Here is a 22,442-nt window from a genome sequence, read left to right on the forward strand (position 1 = left end):
TAAATTAAGGAATATTTTTCTTTCTATTGAAGTTATTTTACAATTTTTATAAACAGCTCATCTTTGCATGTGAGAGACTCTGCTTCTTTAAAAATCCCCTTTTTGTGTTTTGTTTAAATGTCACTTACTTTGTCAGGCTTTTGCTGCCCTGTCTTACCTTTTTTTAAATGCAGTGCTGCCTGAAATGTGAAAATGGCTCAATTGATACGTGTTTTATGTTCTATTATGTATAGAATTTGGGTCTATAAGATTTATTGCATTCTGATTTAATCTAAATGTATCCACACAGCATCACTTTCTTTTAATTGAAGTAAAATGTATTAGGGCATTCTGGATTTTCCACAGTTTCTCAGTGTAGAATCAGCATCTACAGCTTTGATCTTTATTCTGTTCTCATTTGAAATGTCTAGTTTTATACTAATTGTTGATCAAGCATAACATTATGACCACCTCCTTGTGTCTACATCCATAATCAAAATTTCAGCCCACTGAGTGCATTAATACATCTAGTTCTAATGAGAAAAGTCCACCAACAGTGCCCTGTGGGCAGCATCCGTGAGCGAGTGAGAGAGTGACCAACACAAACTGTGCAGCAGATTCAGAACAAGGTAGGAGTGTGTAATAGAGTGGAGGACAGTGAGTGATTAAACACAGTGTTTAAAAACTCCAGCAGCACTGCTGTATCTGATTCACTTATACTACCACAACACACACTATCACCTTATACACCACCACCGTGCTAATCAGGGTCACTGCACTGCTGAGACTGACCTGAATAGCTGCTCTGTGGCAGTCCTGTGGGATCCTGAGCGTTAAAGAACAGGGTAAGAGTAGACCTACAAAGTGTTCCAATATATACAGTGATGTGAAAAAGTATCTGCCCTTTCATGATTTCTTTTTTTTTTTTTTTCTTAAATGTTTTAGATAATTAAACTAATTTAAATATTAACCAAAAACAACACAGGTAAACACAGTTTTGAGAAGTGTCTTTATAACCTTTTCAGGCAGATAAATCTCAATTACTTTCTTTCTCATTTATTCCAGATTTCTTTTTTTTTTTTTTTTTTTTGGATATTGGCAAGACTTTAAGTCTAACTTTTAAGTCTTTTTGTCTACTTTGCTTGGTCAAGCAGGTCCAATTTAAGTGTTTTCTTAATTGAGAACAGGTGTGGCTAATCAGGCTAACCGGGGTGTGGGTAAAGAAACTGAACTCAGGTGTGATAAACCACAGTTATATTTTAACTGGGGACAAACTTTTTTTTTTTTTTCACATAGGGCCAGTTTTTTTCTCCCTTAATAATGAAAATGAAAACCTTTATTTAAAACCTGCATGCTGTTTTTATTTGTGTTGCATTTGAATAATATTTGCATTTGTTTGATGATCTGAAACATTTAAGAGTGACAGACACACCTTAATGCTAATGTTTTTCTTTATTTCTGTATTTCTTTAATTTTATTTTTCTGACCTAAACTCAACTGAGATGGTGATTTGAGGTGATTTAGGATGAGCTGGAGCTTCACAGCGTGAAGGAGAAAAGCAGCAACTATTGTTCAGTACCTCCAGGAACTTCTTCAAGATGCTGAGAAAATACCAGGAGTGTGCGGTTCTGTCCTCAAAGCTAAATGTGGCTACTTAGTTTTGTTTAACACATATTTCCACGTGTTCCTGTATACAGGGCCGGATTAAAAGAATGGGCTGAATCCGGCCCTGTATGTAAGAATGGGCCTCGCCACTAGGGGGGCCTCCGGTCGCAGAATGTCAAATGACAAAAATTAATAAAAAAAACGAAAATTACAAGCAATAAAAAAGGAAAGAGCGACAGAATTATTACAGAAAACACCCAAACTAACCAACGTGGAGTAGTCAGCCAGCTGTAGCAGCTACCACCAGCAAAGATGCGCTGCGCGCTCGCTCTCTCTCTCTCTCTCTCTCTCTCTCTCTCTCTCTTTCTCGCTCTCTCTCTCGCTGTTCCGCAGCACGGAGCTGAATTCAGCGCGAGGCTACAAATATAAAACTCAGTTTAGTTAAATGAATGAAGATGAGTAAGGACCTGTAAAGTTAATCGAATATTGTCAAATATAAAGGAAAGGTTGAGGTTTTGGTGAGCTGTTTCAATGACTTGAAACTGAAACTAACTGAAACTGAAACTTTTATTAATCTGCGCACTATCAAAAAAAAAAGCCTTTGATTGTGTTTTTATGAATGAGTTTTTATTTCATATTAATTATTGTTTTCTTCTTTTGAAATATTTTTTATTATTTTATTGATTAAATTATTTTTTCTTCATAAGATATACATTTTTTTATTTTTTATGTATCCATTTTAATGATCTTTTTAAAGTGTCCTATTTTTCCTTTTTTGCGTATATATTTTATTCGTCTATAGTAAATGTCAGTTTTTAGTTATTTCTAATCAACACCCACCCCACACGATATCATCGTCCATCGCGATGTTTCCCTGTGAACATCGTGATCTGCCAATTAAAGAGACATCGCCCAACCCTAAACTGAATTGAAATCATGTTACCAGTTCACTTTAAACGGTAGTCTGTCATAGATTGGTACTGTGTACACTGTCACTGATGTGTCAGTGTGTTTGTGTGAGGTCATGCATCAGAACATGAAATGAAGGGCCTCATCCTGGTAATTAGCCCCGGGCCTCAGAAAGTGTTAATCTGGCACTGCCTGTATACAGTAGCTTTAATGTCATCTGTATTAAATTTATATCATAAAAAGAAAAAAATAATCATTGAATAAGAAGAGGTGTGCCTAAACTTTTGACTGATATTGTACATATAACAGTCTCGTATGGGAGACTAGGTGCAGGTGCGATACACTCACAGGTGTGAAACATTTGGTGAAAAAAATAAAACAAAAACTCGGACTTCACCGTCTCCCAGATGTGTCTCAGATGCTTTTATTTGAGATGCACTGCTGCTATCAACTTGGCTGAGAAGGTGGCTTATGGAGAATATGTGAAAGCAGGCACTGGATCTGGAGGAAGCCGGCTGGTGTGACAGGTGGAAAGCATGTGAGAGATTGCAGAGCGCGTTTGAGCGAAGCTGAGAGCTTTCTCCAGGGCGTTTGGGAGACGAGCGCATCCTTTTCTAGAGAGCGAGGCGTTTGCTCTTTGCTTTCTTTGGAAGGGAGGAGAGCGATGTGGCAGACTGTGAGAGATTTCTTAAAGAAAGAGGACCTATTGAAGACCCGGAGAAGTGTGAGAACAGACGGAGAACGCGAGACGAGGCATGAAGAAAAGGACTGAGGGCTTAGAGTGTCGATACTCAAGAGTGAAGGGAGCAGGAATGAAAAGAGAGGAAGACGGAGAGAATGAGAAGCTGCTCTGCTTCTGCTCAATAATAGGAGGATCTCGGTAACGCTGGTGTTCTGCTGATGAAGCGTAAAGCGGACAGCTGAGAGAATAGAACTGAAAAATAAAAAATGACTCAATTCTATGCAATACCATTCAGTTTCATTGTGCAATACTCTGTCGAGAGCAGCTTCTCCATAACTGCAGCCCCTTATTGAGTGTCACTAAGGGAGATTCAGAAAGAGTGTCAGAAGAACCTACTGAAGAGCAGTTGGAAGAACCACTGAGAGAAACTAGGGGTTCTATCTTACTCCCTGCCAATCATCTATTTTTATGCCTTCTTCCTGCTTTATTTAAATAGCAACAGTGCTTGTAAATATACAGGGGTTGGACAATGAAACTGAAACACTTGTCATTTCAGTGTGGGAGGTTTCATGGCTAAATTGGAGCAGCCTGGTGGCCAATCTTCATTAATTGCACATTGCAGCAGTAAGAGCAGAGTGTGAAGGTTCAATTAGCAGGGTAAGAGCACAGTTCTGCTCAACATATTGCAATGCACACAACATTATGGGTGACATACCAGAGTTCAAAAGAGGACAAATTGTTGGTGCACGTCTTGCTGGAGCATCTGTGACCAAGACGGCAAGTCTTTGTGATGCATCAAAATCCACGGTATCCAGGGTAATGTCAGCATACCACCAAGAAGGACCAACCACATCCAACAGGATTAACTGTGGACGCTGTAAGAGGAAGCTGTCTGAAAGGGATGTTCGGGTGATAACCTGGATTGTATCCAAAAAATATATAAATATAAACATAAAACCACGGCTGCCCAAATCATGTGCACCTCAACTCTCCTGTTTCCAACAGAACTGTCCGTCACCACAATAAATTATTGTGGTTTAAATCCAGGTGTTTCAGTTTCATTGTCCAACCCCTGTATCTTCCCTGATGGGCGTGGTGATGTGGAAATGAGGTGTGTTCAGGTAAATTTCTGGCTTATTTCTATCTTGGCAATGGAAAACACAGGTGCACCACTGACTGAATACATCCTTGACAGACATCAACAGTCAGACGTTCATTGCATCTTTGCAGTGAATTGTCAACACGTGTACGCCACCGCTTGTTACGCACACATGGACATACAGCAGTGCACAAACCCAGTGTGTGCCTATTGGCAGCTATACAAACTTTTTTCTCAACAATAAACAGAATGAATGAGTGTAAACTCGCAGGTCAGTTTTCTCTGCGACACGTCCAGGTAGCTGAGCCACAGAAATAGCAATTTGCAAAAGTCAGAGTACACCTGTGGCAAGTGACACGCTGATTGGTTTATCTGATGTTACATCCAAAACACACCCATGATTAATGAAGAGAATTAGTACATGCCTTTTCTGCATTTCGAGGCGCGCAAGGTGTACTTTTCCTGTTGTTACGATAGAAAAGACACACTGACACGCCCTAAATCAAGTTACACAGTTGACAGCTCACCTATACCTCCTTAAAATAGGGCACTAAGACTCAAAATAAGAGCCTGTCATTGGGAATAAGTAAGGTCTACAGGAAAAATGTAAAATGTATGTAAGTAAAAAAAAAAACTAAAAACATTCCACAACATTTCCAACATTGAGGAACATGCCAAGATTTAAAGTATGTTGTGTAACACCACTTAAATACTAATTCTGTATGTTTAGCTCAATACATATTGCTCATATCAGTCTTAATATTTTATAATTTATTGTTGTGGGTGGCTTTTATCTTCCTTCCAAATAACATTGCAATCTAACACTTGCTTCCTGGTACTGTTTTTTTGATAATGACTCTCCAGTATATTGCTAGACATTTTTCACTGTAACTCTTAAAGTAAGTAAATATGAAATTATCATCAGCACTGCTGCTGTTCATTGTTCAGCTTGTTTGTCCTGCTGTGCACTTGAAAAGTTAAAGCGTAGCAGCAGAGCCATTTACTACCATTAAAGACACTAATCATGAAAGTTATAATTACTACAATTGCACTAATTACTCTGACTGACGTGTGCTTTTCAAAGCAGTAAAGCAAACTACCTGCCTTAAAGGAGAATTACACGTACAGAGACTTGCAAAAAAGATTTCATTGAACTTTTTCACATTTTATCACCTTGCAACCACAAACTTAAATGTATTTAATACGATTTTAAGCGATAGACCAACACAAAATAGCACATAATTGTGAAGTGAAATTAAATGATTTTCAAATCTTCAATCAAATAAAAATCTGAAATGTGCCTTTCGCTGCAATTATAGCTGCATGTCTCTTGGGGTATGTCTCTACCAGTTTTACGCATCTTGGGATGGATTTTTGCCATAGTTCAAGCTCATCCAAGTTGGATGAACAGCATCTGTGAACTGCAATTTTCATGTCTTGCCACAGAAGCTCAATTAAATTTTGGTCAGAACTGGGTCATTCTAACACATAAATATTCTCTGATCTAAATCATTTCACTGTAGCTCTGGCTGTATGTTTAGGGTCATTGTCTTGCTGGAAGGTGAATGTCCTTCCCAGTCTCAAGTCTTTTGCAGCCTCCAACAGGTTTTCTTCTTTCCACTCTTTTATAAAGGACAGATTTGTGGAATGCAAAACTTATTGTTGTCCTGTGTACTGATTCCCCCACATGAGTTGTGGATTACTGCAGCTTCTCCAGAGTGACCATGGGCCTTCTTTGACATGAGGTGTCGTTTTAGAAATAGTGTATATAGTGAGAACTGTTGCAACAAATGGTTAGGAATACATTTCCTGATGCCTGAGACACAAAAATTGCATAACATTAAAATGTCATAGGGATATTTGTGTAGTCTCAAAAAACATTTTTTTTTTAATTTGCCACCATTGTACCATTATCAACATGTCCAAAAAAGTATGTACCAAAACTCAAAATGAAACTTCATTGGTGGGATTAGATAAATTAAATGGCTTTATTTGTGTAGCATGAAATTAACCAACACCAAGTTCTATTCATCTCCACAGTAAAAAAAATCCGAAATTCAGTAAGTTTCTCAACACTGAACCACAATTTTACACCAAACCCTTATTCTGACTTCTTTCATCTCAATCACTTACTCTTTAGTATGTGGAGTTATTGACCCACCATCAGCACAGAGCAGTGTTTGAACTTCAGTGCTGTTTAAGTGATGCGTTTTAGAGTGTTAGTTTTCTCTCTCATCTCCCTTAAACCTCCAGACTAAAACACAATACATCAGGAGCAGTGTGCCGATAATACTCATCACAGCCTTGTCCAAGTGACTCAGACAGAGACTAATTTAATTTCAGGCCCAATTAGGCGCTGTCTTAAGTTGACAGTCTCTATCAATGATAGAATGAACAAAGTGTGATTGGCTGCCTGTTTGTTGGCTCATTTTGCTGGGTCTTTAGCTGGGCAAGAGCATAATTACAATATTCTTTGATATTTAGCTGGAGTCATTCATGGGGTTTTGGCCACAGGCTCAGAGGTATATCTCAGCTTGTCAACAAATGCACGTGTACACTTGTTCTCAAGGGAAGCTCAAAGCACAATTTGTGAATGACACACCCAAATGTAGAGACAATTTCCCCCTTTCTTACCAAATGAACTCAAAAAGCCAATAAGTCAAGACATGGCTACAAGGCAAAGCCATCAGGTTAGCTCAAGAACAGTGTCTAGAGAGCTTCATGGAATGGGTTTCCATGACTGAGCAGCTGCATGTAAGTCTTACATTACCAAGTGCAATGCAAAGCATTGGAGAGATGAATCATGCTTCTGAGTCTGGAAATCTAATGGATGAGTATTGGTTTGGAGGTTGTCAAAACAACGGTACTTGTCTGACTGCATTGTGCCAAGTATAAAGTTTGGTGGAGGGGGATTGTTATGGGATGGGGTATGTTTTAGGAGTTGTGTTCGGCCCCTTAGTTCTAGTAAAATACAGTGGGGCAAAAAAGTATTTAGTCAGCCACTGATTGTGCAAGTTCTTCTACTTAGAAAGATGAGAGAGGTCTGTAATTTTTATCATCAGTACATTTTAACTGTGAGAGACAAAATAAAAAAATAAAAAAACAGTAAATCATATTGCAGTATTTTTAAATAATTTATAGATTATTGATTTTGGACAATTTCATGCGCCCAAGTTTGGTGTGGAAGAACTTAACTGGTCTGCACAGAATCCTGACGCCAACCCAATGGAACACCTTTAATTAGCTCCACATCCAGCTTTTCACATGTGAGGCATAAATACAAACATGATGTGGATGTTTTCAGATCGAAATAAAAGTGGGTGGGTATCCTCTCACTTAAACATGAAAGAAAAAGGGCCGTATTTTAGCAATCCATAGGTGAGCCATCAACTGTGCATGGTGCAGCTTGATTTAGGGCATGCCAGTGTGTCTTTGCTATCCTAACGACAGGAAAAGTACACCTTGCGCAGCTTGAAATAGCGCTATTTCAGGGGCGCAGCTGCCTGGATGTGTCCTGCCTGGAGTGCCCAATGGTCCTCTGCAGAGGAAACTGACCTGCATATACATGCTCATTCATTCTGTTTATTGTTGATCTCAAAGTTTGTATAGCTGCCAACAGGCACGTGCATTTCTGTCAGTGGTGCACACGTGTTTTCTGTTGCCAAGATAGCAATACTCTAGAAATGTACCTAAACACACCTCATTTTGAGACCATCAAGGCCATCAGCGTAGTTATATTTACAAGAACTGTTGCTTTTTAAACAACGTAGGTAGAAGACATGAAAATAGACTGTTGGCGGGATGTAAAATTGCAATAAGTGTCATGATGCATCTTGTACAGGGTGTAAGATAGGGCCAGGTGAGTTCTTTTTCTGATGTGAAAAGTGATAGAGGTCTGTCAGACCGTAATTTGAATTTTGACAAAATAAACTCCATTAAAAGGTGTAATAACTGGAGAGCGTCTTCAACACAGTGAGGCCAGAGAGAGATGACATCTTACTGAGAATATAAATGTTTGAAACACCTCCACCGTTCATCCAAACAGTAAACAAGAGCGCTGTCAACACACACACATACACACACACACACACACACACACACACACACCCTCACTCACTCGTCTCTCTCTCTCTCTCTCTCTCTCTCTCTGTCTCTTCCTCTCTCTGTCCGTTTCTCTCTTTCTCCCTCTGTCTCTGTCTCTCACTCTCTCCCTATCTCTCTTTTCTCTCTCTATCTCTCCCTCTTTTTTGTCTATCTGTCTTTCTGGCACTCTCACCCTCTTTTCACCTTGACTTTTGCCTCTCTCATCTTCCTCTGATTCTCCTCTCTCACTCTCTCTCTCTCTTTTTCTCTCTTTCTCTCCATCAATCAGCAGGACAACATGGAAAACAAACAAGTGTAAGTCCCGAGTCACATCTCGCCCTCCCTGCAGCCCCAGAGAGAGAGAGAGAGAGAGAGAGAGAGAGAGAGAGAGAGAGAGAGAGGTAAAAACAATTGACTTTCTGCAACAGACTGAATTACCAGGGAGATTTCTCCACACACACACACACACACACACACACCAGTACAAATGTGAGCAGAGCTAAACACACAAAACCAGTCCAACAAAACACACACTGCGAACAATCAGGAGGAAATTGGGATAGTTATGTAATATGAATAAATGAACACTGCCAGTAAACCAGATCTGAATACAGAGTGTGAACGCTTTGCTTTGCTTTGCTTTACTTTTCTGCTTCAGAAATCTTTTATTCAGGGAATTGACTGTAATTATGAAATATGAGGGGAGTATTTTTTTTTCATTATCATCATTACTATCCTCATCACCAATCTTCTTATCTGATTAGTTCAAATCACAGTTGTGGGGACAATGGGCTGAGAACAGAAGCCAAGGCCCCCTTGTCCTCCTAACTCCTGCCCTCCAGCTGGTCCTGGATCTTCCCCTGGGTCTGGGTGCCAGCTGGTTGTGTCCAATACACCGCTACTGGGAGGAGACCAGGAGGCATCCGTATCAGATGGCTGAACTATTGAGATGTTGTGGCATGACCTTAAAAAATGCAATTCATGCTTGAAAACCCTCCAAATGTGGTGGAATTACAGCTCTGTAAAGGACTAAAGGGGACCCAACCAGGTCTTAGTTCTTAGGTTTAGAAGCAAACACTTTTTCAAACACTTCACTAAGTGTGGTGCTGATTCACCAGTTATTTTTCTTGGAGCTCTTAGATACTGACCACTGCACACCAGGAACACTCAACAACACCTGTCTGCTGTGTTGCCTGGAGATTCTGTGACCCATCTGTTCATTTACCCATATCAAATGTGTTCATGTCAAAGTGTCTCAGGTTTACCATTGATCAACACATTTAGTTTCAAGAACTGACTGTTCAATTGCTGCTTAGTATATATACACAGGTGCTTCTAAAAAATAAGCATATTGTGATAAAGTTCATTCTTTTCCATAATGAAATGATAAAAAATTTACTTTCATATATTTTAGATTCATTGCACACCAACTGAAATATTTCAGGTCTTTTATTGTTTTAATACTGATGATTTTGGCATACAGCTCAGGAAAACCCAAAATTCCTATCTCACAAAATTAGCATATCATGAAAAGGTTCTCTTAACGAGTTATTAACCTAATCATCTGAATCAACGAATTAACTCTTAACACCTGCAAAAGATTCCTGAGGCTTTTAAAAACTCCCAGCCTGGTTCATTACTCAAAACTACAATCATGGGTAAGACTGCCGACCTGACTGCTGTCCAGAAGGCCATCATTGACACCCTCAAACAAGAGGGTAAGACACAGAAAGAAATTTCTGAACGAATAGGCTGTTCCCAGAGTGCTGTATCAAGGCACCTCAGTGGGAAGTCTGTGGGAAGGAAAAAGTGTGGCAGAATTGATATGAGCTATTTAAATTAGATAATCAATATTGTTTACTTCTCTTGGTAGTAGATTTAATGTTATGATTGGCACCAGAGGCGTGCAGACATAGACATCAGAGACAACTTTGCTCTTTATCAACCAAAGTGGACTTTTGAAACTTTTTTTTTTTATGTATATATTAGTATTAAGATTTTTCTGAGGCCAGTTTGAAACGATCTTTTAAAAACCTGAGCGATTAAAAACGAGTGAAAACAGAATGCCCTGAAATCAGCTCGCACACACCCGACCTCTCTCTTTCTCTGTCACGTGACCCAACATGGTCACGCGCAAGGCACACTAGATGCGCTGCAGCAGCAGTTCAGTTCAGCGAGTCTTCAGCACAGTACGCACGGCAACAGATAGGCTTCTTCTCCCCCGTGTCCCTCCAGCCAGGTAACATACACATCAAGTAAAATCCTACCGTTTGCCCTCTAAACCCAACGTGAAATCATTTTGTTGTGCAGTAAAATTTCTCATACAGCACCAAACTACTAAGCATCTTTAGCCGGCTGGTCACTAGATAAACCAGCCGCTCTAGCCCAAATCAATGATAGATAACGTGAGGACGACCACATACAGCCCCGGTTCTGGACTGATTTGCTTTGGGGGGCAGTAAAATTAAAAGTGCACTAAAAAGTGCCCTTTTTTCCCCCGGAGCACTTGCCCCCCAAAATGTCTGTGCACGCCACTGGTTGGCACCATAACTAGTTCTGCTAATACTTACCTGGACTTACCTCAGTTTAGCTTATCTAAAGATGAATCAATATGAATTTAAAGTTCTAGTTTATTAAAGCTTGTTAAAGCTGTTTTGCTGAAGAATGTTAAGGCTGTGTTTAGGCCAGTTTGAAGAGAATGCTTGAATAAAGATTATTATAAGGATTGGAATAAGCTCTAAAAGAAGTAATTTTCTCGAGAGTGATTTTTTTGAAGGACCTGAAAATATTAAATAGCACCCTGAGAGTTCTTATCAGATTCAAAATGGCTAAGAATGTGCAGTGTTTGTTCATTCATATAATATATTCACTTTTAGTTACATCCCTAATGGTGACACAACCTTCCTCCCAGGCAAAGATCTTTTTAAAGCGAGTGCAGATGTGTTTACCAGATTATAGCAGATAACAATGTCCCATATGTTCAATACACAACAGCAATACTGACACAAAACACGGCTCTGAGAAAAATAGAGGCCTGCGGGTTGTTATAAGATTTTAATACCCAAGACTAAGTAAAAAAACTCTGCCCAAGACAGAGAAAGAGAGAGAGAGAAAGAGAGAGAGAGCAATATATTAAAACAAGATTCAAAACAGACAGATTCAACACAAGCTTTGACCTATAATATGAATATTTCCCTTCAAATTTTTCAAAAGTCCATGATGAATTCGATCGAAGCAAATGTGACCTTTTCACACGTCCAATCACGATTTCCATTTCAAAGGCCTTGCAACACCACAGCATTTGTGTCTATGTAAAGCTACATTAGCATATAAATGAATGTGGGGAAAGTGTCTGTATTTAGCGGCATACCTTCTCTTAAGGGTGAGTCCAGGGCAGTTTATGGGGACACATCAGTCTAAACTATGCCAAGATCTTTAGTGAACAAACCCAACAAAGCCTCTGTCCAAATATTGTCAGCACACACCACAATATAAAAGATAAAATACTAGTTCAAAGTCAAAAAGTCATTTTTCATTATTTGATAACATTCTGAATTGTGTATTAATTCAAAGTCATTTAAACTATAAAGAAAAACATATGGAATTATTAAATAAACAAAAAACAAATATGAACATGTTTTATATTTTTGATTATTTAACCCTTGTGTGGTGTTCATATTTTTGTTACTAGTTTACTTACTACTTAATTCAGCAAAATTAAGCAATTTTACATTAAAATGCTTTACACATGCTTGCTTCACCTAAATTGCAAGCAATATAAACAGCTTACATGGTTAATATTTGCCCTTTACCTTTCTTATGTTACATTTCTTTCAAAAAGTGCTACTCTTTTTTTTATAATTTTTTAATAAAATGTAAAAGAAAATGAATTAAACTCAACGTCAGGTAGCAATAGACTAAGGAACCCTGAGTCTTCCAGTGACCCACGGTGCTATCAGCTAGCGGTTTGTTCCACATAGCTTGTTTTGACACCAGACTACTGTCCAATATACTCACCTCTGAATGGCGAAAGAGCTAGCGCTGTGGTTAGCGGCTAATGCTAATGCTGCTGCACCTAGCCTTAGTGCTGGAGAAACATCACTGAAAAATCACCCTTTTAACACTGTCCTTCAGCGGAGTGGCTTTACTCTCCTAGAAGATATGAGTAGAAAATTTGTTTAGCTTCAAATTTACAAATGAAGCAATGTTTATTAGCCCTTGGCCCAACATGCTGCATGTAATATAAATGTTTAGGGGGGGAGGGGGGGGGGTGTACAGTGTGTGTTTATCGAAAATGTGTTTTGATATATGTTTTTCACAAAAAAAGTGCCAATGCCAATGAGTTTGAATTAGAAAAAATATTTTTTTAGTATCATTTGATGAAAAATGAAAACAGATCCCACAGACCCGAACACCACACAAGGGTTAAAGGCTAAGCACCAGCTAATATGAAATGGTCAAACACATAAATACAGCCTACTTTCCTTGTGAACTTGTGATTATCGATGGTTAAAAATAATAATAATCCCACAAATTCAAGGAATACAGCTTAAAATACTTTAATTTGGCAACACCCATCTTATTCAATGTCTGTCACACACATCATATGTGACGTAAATGGTAAAAAAACAACCCAAGAAGTTGAACCAGAGGAACTGGTGATGACAACATGATGACAACAGAAAGTTGTTTTGTTTTGGCTGCAGTAATTCGATGTACAGTGGGACAACCATGCACAAGTGGCCCAAAGACCCCAAAATATCCAAAAAGTGGACAAAATCTGTAAAATTTATAAGGGCAGACTGGAAAGGACCGACAGCGCACTCTGTGATCTGCTCACTTCACTCCAAAGGGTTAACATGCCTATGGGACGTAGAAAGCTGGTGTTGTGCCAGACTCGTACGATGACTGGATCTTAAAACTTTCCGTTTTTTTCTAAACATATGTGCATGTAAAGAAGTTAAGGAGAGTCATGGAAGTAACCGTGTAAGTGCATTAATTAGACTGGCTAGTTAGTAATATAGCTAATTACACACCGTGATCAGAACGGTCCTCCATTGCAATCAGAAAATGATGGAGTCGTGAATAGCTCCAATAGCTGGATGGTGTGGATATTCAGAATTTAGTACTATGCCTTATGTTGATAGTTTAAAGCAGTTTCTTAACCTAAACTATCTGATCACTGAACTAAAATTGTGTTTTCCACAGGATCCAACTACTCAGCTAATTAACAATTAAAATCCCTTAGCCCCCTATGGACCACAAATAAAGTAGACCACAGTAAAATGGACCACAGTAAGACCACAACTCAACCGGTTATATTGTAAGGTATGTGTCTGTATGGTGTTTTTAAATTTGTGCTCAATGTGGGCCCTTTTGACTTTGAGCACCTACCACTCCAAAGGTCTCTGCATGGCCCAGTTGACAGGCGTGACATCAGTAGGTCTTTCAGAAATTTCCATAGCGACTCGGTTTTTTTCACTGGTACAGTGTTATAAGGGTGAGTTTACAGTTATGTTTCTCCAGCACTAAGGCTGGGTACAACAGCATTAGAATTAGTTGCTAACCGCAGCGCTAGCAGGGCATAAATGACGTCAGGTAGCAATAGACTAAAGAACCCTGAGTCTTCCGGTGACCCACGGTGCTATCAGCTAGCGGTTTGTTCCACATAGCTTGTTTTGACACCAGACTACTGTCCAATATACTCACCTCTGAATGGCGAAAGAGCTAGCGCTGTGGTTAGCGGCTAATGCTAATGCTGCTGCACCTAGCCTTAGTGCTGGAGAAACATCACTGAAAAATCACCCTTTTAACACTGTCCTTCAGCGGAGTGGCTTTACTCTCCTTATTACCTGACTGGAAGAATTCATACATAACATCCAAACTGGGTTATAGGGTGCTCTGTCGATTTTTAGGAAAAATTAAAGCATTTTATGTGTGCCTTATAGTCTGAAAAATATAGAAAGAAAAAAATAAATACTTTAAGAACTTTAAAAGTGTCCTCAAGTGCAGTTTTAAAGACTATTAAAAACGTTATGAGGAAACTGGCTCTAATGTGGACCACCCCAAGAAAAGGAAGAACAAAAGTTATCTCAGGTTGCACAGGATAAGTTCATATCAAAGTTACCAGCCTCTGAACAGCAGTCTAGATAAAAGGATTTAGATTTTTTTATTTTTATTGTATACCAGTAAATCAATAAAGAATGTAAATCTGTTTTGCTGCCAGTGGTCAGAATAATGAAAACCATCAGATAGATGAAGAAGTTGTATCTTAGACACAACTGCATGCTTTAAAAAGACGATGTTCTACTCATCAAATCATTGATGTTTGCCGCAAGGAAGCTATTATGATCAGTGTAGTGTGAGACATCCATAAATTAATAAATCAGAGGCTACTGAAATATACAGAATGCCCATTTCTATTTAATTCACATTTCTGGCAGTCATTGTCCCAAAACAGCCTCTCCAGAAATGTAGGTGCAGCCCTCTAATGAGCGTCACAGAGGGAGACGGTGTCAGAAACATTTCTCAAAGAAAGGCGACCTATTGAAGACTTTGAGAACTAGGAGAACAGAGGAAAATATGAAAGACGAGGCATGAAGAAAAGGACTGAGGGCTTAGAGTGTCAATAATCAGGAGTGAAGGAAGGGGAAATGAAAAGAGAGAAAGACAGAAAGAATGAGAGCTAGATAATTCAAGGCTGTGCTTCTTTTGCTCGATAATATAAAGAAGTCAGTAATGCTGGAGTTCTGCTGATGAAGCGTAAATCAGAGAGAACACGGGCAAGAATTAACAAACATCTCAGCTCAAATCAGTGCTGCACATTTACCAACAGATAGAACCCTACCATACACCATGTGCAAGGTATGCCACGATGCTCATTGCTATCTTAAACCCTGTTAAGAGTCTATGTTCACGCCTTGCACCTGCACTGTTAGAATAGCAGTAGAGTTTAGGAATAAATCTAAACTGATGGGTGTGGTGGTCTGGAAGTGAGGTGTGTTCAGGTCAATTTCAGGTGGTGGGAAAAACAGGTGCGCCACTGACTCATTAAAACCCTGACAACAGTTAACAGTCAGCCGCCCATCTTATCTTAGCCTTGCAACAATATTAGCATTAGCCGCTAACCACGCTAAGTGCTAGCTCGCCTCTTTTGCCATTCAGAGTTGAGTATATCGGATTGTAGTCTACATGTTTACCATGTTAAAACAAGCTACATGAGACAAAACTGATAGCTAATATTGCCCTGGCTTACCAGAACACTCAGGGTTCCTCAGAGTAGTGCTGTCGGGCAGCATTAGTTGCTAACTGGCTAATATAGAAATCTAAGTTTACTGTAAATAAACGGATGCACTTTACTCCCCCAAATAAACAATATTTTAGGAGAGAAATCTATGTAGGTTAACATCCTAGAATTACAGTTTTGTTTATTTAGCTTAGCCACCCAGCTTTACACAAATTAGCCACCCAGCAGTGAAACCTGCTGAATTAGAAGGAAAACATGATGACACCCCTGTTCCTTACTAGTGTCGCATAATGCACCTTATAATCTGGTGTGCCTCATGTATGAAAATAGACCAGAAAATAGATGCTCACAACTGGTATCACAACTGGTACACTGATTGGTCTATTTCACATTATGTCAAAACACACCCATGACTAACTAAGAGAATTTGTACTTGCCTTTTGCACAATTCAAGACACACATGGCGCATATTTTGCGCCCTCGCAATACCCGACATGCCCTATTGTGCAGTTGACCTGTGCATTATAGATCCCTAAAATAGGGTCCATAATGTTTCGTAAGCAGTGTTCAAAAAACCTCATCCTTGTGCCCCCTGCTCTGCACATTTAGTGTTTTCCCTGCTTCCAACACACCTGATTCAACTACACAGAATCAGTTAATTGGGTTGAAATCTGCACTAAAATCTGCAGAGAAGGGGCGCCAGGACCAGAGTTGAGAAGCAATGACCTAAAGCAACATTATTATAGCATCAACAAGATAGACACAGGAAGGGGAAACTCTCGAAAAAGCTGAGAAAAAAACATGAATAGGGACCAAGACTCAAAAGTACACACCTGAAAGAGCCTGGTGAAGAAACAATAAAAGTGTCTGCACTCATCCATTCCTGCCTCCCTCCATAGCTGTGCACACAGATGCTTAAATTGCCTTGATTTAACTACTAACATTTATAACTCATAACCTGTTTCTACATTAGCTACAGCTCCACATTATCTCTCTGTACAGTTGTTTTTATTATAACATTATTTGTTTGTGTTATCCAAGTCGACCAAAGGAGGATGGGTTCCTTTTACTAAGCCTTATTTATCCCAAGGTTCTTTATTTTAGTGGGAAAAGACCAATACTCAAAGAAGACACTACCCTAGAGTATGAGGAAAAAACACTGAGAGGAGCCAAAATTCAAAAGAACAAATTCCATAAGAAAATGAGCAAAAACTGCAAAGAAAATTCAAGATTCAAAAGGATAAACCGCTTGAGAGCATGAGGAAGGACCTCTAAGACAAATCAAGACTCAAAAGGTGAACATGTGTATTAAATCTCTTTGTTTAGGTAAATGGGATTTTGCTGTGGTGGTGTTGTGTTGGATGTGGGATAAGGGTCTCCACCAGAGTGCTGCTATTTTATGAGAGAATCACTGCATATTTGTCAGTCGTTCATGGTATCTCGTGTTTTAAACAGAGTTTATTCAGGATAAATACATAATTCATCCTGTATTATAGCTGGAGGTTACTAATTGTTTGGGAATTATGTTTGGGAAAGTAACAGGGTTTGAGTCTAAATCTACATTGGGTACCATATATATATATATATATATATATATATATATATATATATATATGTATATGTAATTCATCATGAACAAAATTTCATGATAAACGGACCAATAGAAACTTACCGGAAATAAACTCTTTTTACTGAAATAAACTCAAAGTGTTAAAAAAACAAGTAAAGAATTTAAAGTTTAATTTATGTTTTATTAGGATTTTATTGTTAAAATATTTAGTCATGTGCCTACAGTAAGAAAAAAAACACGAATGAGCTTCTCACTGAATTTATCTGATTTGATTTTGAATTTGGCATCAATATTCATAAATGGGTCTGGGCTCTTATTGGTTAAAACTAGTGGTGTCAATCAATTAAAAACCTTTGATTCCAATTAATCACGACAATATTCTGTAAATACTGCAACTAATTGCACTTGTTCTTCTTAAGACGTAAATTTTTATAGTTAAAACTACAGTTAATATTATTTTAAGAAATTATATAATGTATAATTGTAATATATTCAAAATTCATGGTCAAGGTTATTTTAAAAAAGAGTTTATGCTGCTTTTGATGGAGAAAATCTCTCTACTGTAGAGAAAAGTCATTTTACATTTTTTTTTTATTTTTTACATTGTTGTGATGATCTGATTGCATTCAGCAACAAGAGCTATAATAATGACAGGATGTTGGATGATCACCATATCAGCTCATCATCAACTCCACAACTTGTTCCAAAACACCATCCAATAGTTCCACTACTCCACAGCTCAATGCTAGGGCTTCATTGCTCACGTCAGGCATTGGTATGCCTGGTGCCAACACGTCTGTATTTATCTGCTCCAGAGATTCCTATTCTCATGGTGATACAGCTAAAAAACACACATCCTGCCTCTGATTTTAACGAGTGTGATGTATTGACAGGCAGCAGTAACAGGAGCATGGAAGCAGATGAAAATCAGCTCATACTTGCCGTGGATGACTCCGTCTGGATTCAGCATTGGTACGATCTTTAGGATGAAGGCCTCTCTCAGACTCTCAGCCACCGGGTCGTTGCTGCACAGGAACTCCAGACTGCCTCTCATTACCCAGCTGGCATTGCTCTCCCCAGGGTGGACCCTCGCAGTCAGAACCACGTAGGGCCGGTTCCCTATAAATACAAAACAAAAATCCTTTGAAATAACAGTCCTTTAAAGTCATTTAAAACTTTACTGTTTCTTATTCCATTTTCCTAAAGCCAACCTGCCTTACTAGCTAGTCTGAGTAGCTTTATGATTTTATTTTATTTTAAGTTGTAAAAAACAACCAAAAATATAAAACACTACATACACCAATGACTCATTCAAAAAAAAAATAATAATAATAATTTGTAAGAGGTCCATAATATTACATAGTACACAGTACTAGTCAAAAGCTTGGAAACACCTTCTCATATAATGTGTTTTCTGCATTTTCCCTATATTGTAAATAAATGCTGAAGTCATCCAGACTATGAAGGAACACATAAGGAATCATATAGTACCTTAAAGGTGTTAAACAAACCTAAATACTCTGTAAAGCCTTTAGGTGCTCTTATCTGGGGAGCTGTTAACTTGCAGTCTCTGAGGCTGGAAACTCTGATAAACTTATCCTGTGCAACAGAGGTAAATCTTGGTCTTCCTTTCCTTAGGATATGCTGATGAGAGCCAGTTTCATCATAACTGCGCTTAAGGACATTTTAAATGTTCTTGAAATTTGTCAAGATGTGCATAGCTGTCATCTAAGCAAGAGGTGCTACACTATCTAATATATATATATATATATATATATATATATATATATATATATATATATATATATATATATATATATATATATATATATATATATAATATTCTAAAATATGAAACATAATTTAAAACACATTATAAACGCAAATCTATTAGTGAATGCTTTTCGTAAATGCTTGCTCCGGTAGCCTGACCTAAACCCTGCCTCACTAAACTCCAAAATAAAAGTGTATTTCTAAAAAACAACTATTATTTATTCTCTTATTTGCTAAGTGAGATACCATTTCAGTTCAACATTTACTGTTTCAAACCGATCCTCTACTAGAGACCCCACTTGATGTAGTCCATGTAGAACACTTGCTACCAACAGAGCAGTAGATCTTTACATGCTGCACCAATAAATACACAAATAAGTACATTTGTCACTCTTTGTGATTCCTACATCATACAGGCAAGATGAAATGTTGCTTAATAAACCTTTGTTAGTAATTAAGCTAAGAACACAAGGTGCGATTTTGGATGTAAAATCTGTCTGTTAATACAAACGTAATTTTTTTTTAAATAAAAAAATTGTTAGTTTTTAGTTTTAAAGCTGCAAACTACATAATGCCATTTGTTTTTATCTTTTTTTATGAAGGCATGTGATTCAGTTGTATGTTGATGTTTTAATGTGTTGCACAGGAAACTGTATCAATTACTGCACTACAGTTATGTTGGTAATGAAGTTATGTTCATTCAAAACATAAGAGGTTCAGACATAAAAGGTAAAACGGATTGGACAGTTGTTTGTGTTAACACATGTGTTAAACATGTTTAATTAGGTTGATAAAGCTTTAGTTCTTTATTTCTGAAGGTTAGCTAGCTGTAGGGCAGTGGTGGCTCAGTGGTTAGAGCACTAGGCTGTTGATGAGAAGGTTCTGGGTTTGATACCCAGGTTTGGTTGTCTGCTACTAAATCTTCACAGATCTAATAAGTGTCTCATCTTTGTCTAATACTATTTCTGCTCAGCAGTTTTAGAAAAAAAAAAACATCTGCGACCAAGTTGATCTCTAAATGAATCTCTAAATTGGGAATCCAAAATATATCCTCTCAGACATCAAGTATCAACATTTGAGCAAAAGAATTTTCATATGGGGCACTGCTATATATCTACAGCCTGAAACAAAAGTTTCAGTAAACCAGGAAACAGTAGCTCACTCCTTTTCAGTGAGCTCATCACATTAAACGTCAATCAGTCACTCCTGCGATGTCCATCACGACTCATCTCATCTGAGCGGAAAAATGACATCACTCTCCTGAGCGAGCTCACATTTCACGTGGATGCCAGAGATGGACACAGCTTATCAGAAAGACATTAAAATTTAATTTAGCACAACTATTGTGGCCCAGTCCACCACTCCACAAAGGACGGTCAGGGAAGGCCCACGTTAGCGTGATTGGCCACTGCACCATTGATCTCACATAATGAGTTTCTGCAGCTGCTGTGTGTATGTGTGTGTGTATGTGTGTGTGGGTGTGTGTGTGTGTGTGTGAGAGAGTGTTCTCCTTTGCTTCATTTAATTTTCCGTCTTTAATTGAATCTCAGCGCTGCAGCACAATCAGGGTTGAGGTATGAATAATTTGTGTTTGTATTATTTTTTAACTGCCTAAACAAATTAGATGAGCATATTTGTGTCCGGGGTGTTTTTAGTAATCTGTAAATAATAAAAGTAATAATTTGTTGACGCTCTCAGTGCCTCTGAGAACACAGACCTATAATCAGTAGACGCTGCATTAGCTGCCTTTCCCTGCTACAGAAACGTCAGCAGCTCTGATGTTCAGAAGGTCAGGATCAGCTGTTCATCACTGCATGTCTATAGAGAGATTCAGATCTGATCACACACAACTACATTTATTTCAGTCCTCAGTGTAAAGAGGTCACACAAAACATGTTATTATACAGTAACTACAATAAAATAACCAGAGAACTGAAAAACAAGCATTCAAATAAACATTGACCAGTGAGTGGAAGCACAAAATAGTAATTAGATGTTTCTAATAAAGTGACCAGTGAGTGAACGCACAAAATAGTAATTAGATGTTTCTAATAAAGTGGGCAGTGAGTGTGTTTGTGTTTCTAATAAAGAGGCCAGTGAGTGGATGCACAAGATGGTTATTATGTGTTTCTAACAAAGTGGGCAGTGAGTGTTTAGACCTTTCTAATAAAGTGGCCAATGAGTGTTTAGTTGTTTTTAATAAAGTGGCCAGTAAGTTGAAGCACACAATGGTAATTAGGTGTTTCTAATAAAGTGGCCAGTGAGTGTGTTTGTGTTTCTAATAAAGTGGCAAGTGAGTGAAAGCACAATAAGGTAATTAGGTGTTTCTAATAGTGGCCAGTGAGTGTGTTTGTGTTTCTAATAAAGTGGCCAATGAGTTGATGCACATAATGGTAATTAGGTGTTTCTAATAAAGTGGCCAGTGAGTAAAAGAACAAGATGGTAATTAGGTGTTTCTAACAAAGTGGCCAGTGAGTGTGTTTGTGTTTCTAATAAAGTGGCCCATAAGTAGAAGAACAATATGTTATGTAGGTGTTTCTAATAAAATGGCCAGTAAATGTTTAGTTGTTTCTAAAAGAGGAGCCAATTAGTGTGCAGAAGTTTGTATTAAAGTGGCTAATGACTGTGTAGGTGTTTCTAATAAAGTGGTCAGTGAGTGTGTGGGTGTTTCTATTAAAGTAGCCAGTGATTGGAAGTCCAAAGTAGTAGGTGTTTCCAAAAAAAAGTGGCCAGTAAGAGTTTGTGGATGTTTCTAATATAATGGCCAGTAACTGTGTAGTTGTTTCTTATAAAGTGGCCAGTGAATGTGTGGGTGTTTCTTATAAAGTGGCCAGTAAGTGTTTAGTTGTGTCTAATAAAGTTACCAGTGATTGGAAAAACAAAATAGTAGGTGTTTCTAATAAAGTGGCCAGTAAGTAGAAGAACAGGATGGTAATTAGGTGTTTCTAATAAAATAGCCAGTGAGTATGTGGGTGTTTCTAATAAAGTGGCCAGTGAGTGGAAATACACGATTGTAAGTAGGCGTTCTATTCAGTGGAAGCACAAGGTAGTATATGTTCAAAGTAGGTGTCCCTAATAAAGTGGCCATCAGTGAGTCATTTTAATAAATGCTTCCTCTTCTTTAGACACACATTCCTCCAGCCTTGTGTGTGTGTGTGTGTGTGAGACACAGTTCTTCCAAAAAAGACCTCTAGCATCAACCCTGACCCATCAATCATATAGAATCTTACAGGCATAGGAGATATAAAGCTTGTGTAGAACACTAAGGGTTGGCCATAATGTTCATCAACTGAGGACTGCATGTAACAGAGCAGTGTGAGTCTTTAAACCAACAGGAACGTGTTTACTCACACTTGGGACGTGATTGTGGCACTATACGATCTGTCTCAGTGCAGTGTGTGTGTGTGTGTGTGTGTGTGTGTTCTGTACTGAAGTGTGTGATGATTTACATGATGTCCAGTTCAGTTCAGAGTCCAGCAAAGTGAGATGCAGTGAA

At 38.3% G+C, this 22,442-nt stretch overlaps 1 protein-coding gene across 2 annotated transcripts in view; it reads right to left on the reverse strand.

The window, feature by feature from the left end:
* The window catches only part of LOC111195774 (cytosolic carboxypeptidase 4), a 367,388-nt gene that overhangs the window by 145,620 nt on the left and 199,326 nt on the right, over positions 1–22,442 (reverse strand). For both annotated transcript variants that reach the window (XM_049483983.1, XM_049483982.1), the window contains one exon: positions 18,112–18,292. In XM_049483983.1, the coding sequence (XP_049339940.1) occupies positions 18,112–18,292 (181 nt within the window). The remainder of the gene's footprint in view (positions 1–18,111; positions 18,293–22,442) is intronic.

This window comes from Astyanax mexicanus, chromosome 10, assembly GCF_023375975.1.
Source record: "Astyanax mexicanus isolate ESR-SI-001 chromosome 10, AstMex3_surface, whole genome shotgun sequence".
NCBI classification, from domain to species: Eukaryota; Metazoa; Chordata; class Actinopteri; order Characiformes; family Acestrorhamphidae; genus Astyanax; species Astyanax mexicanus.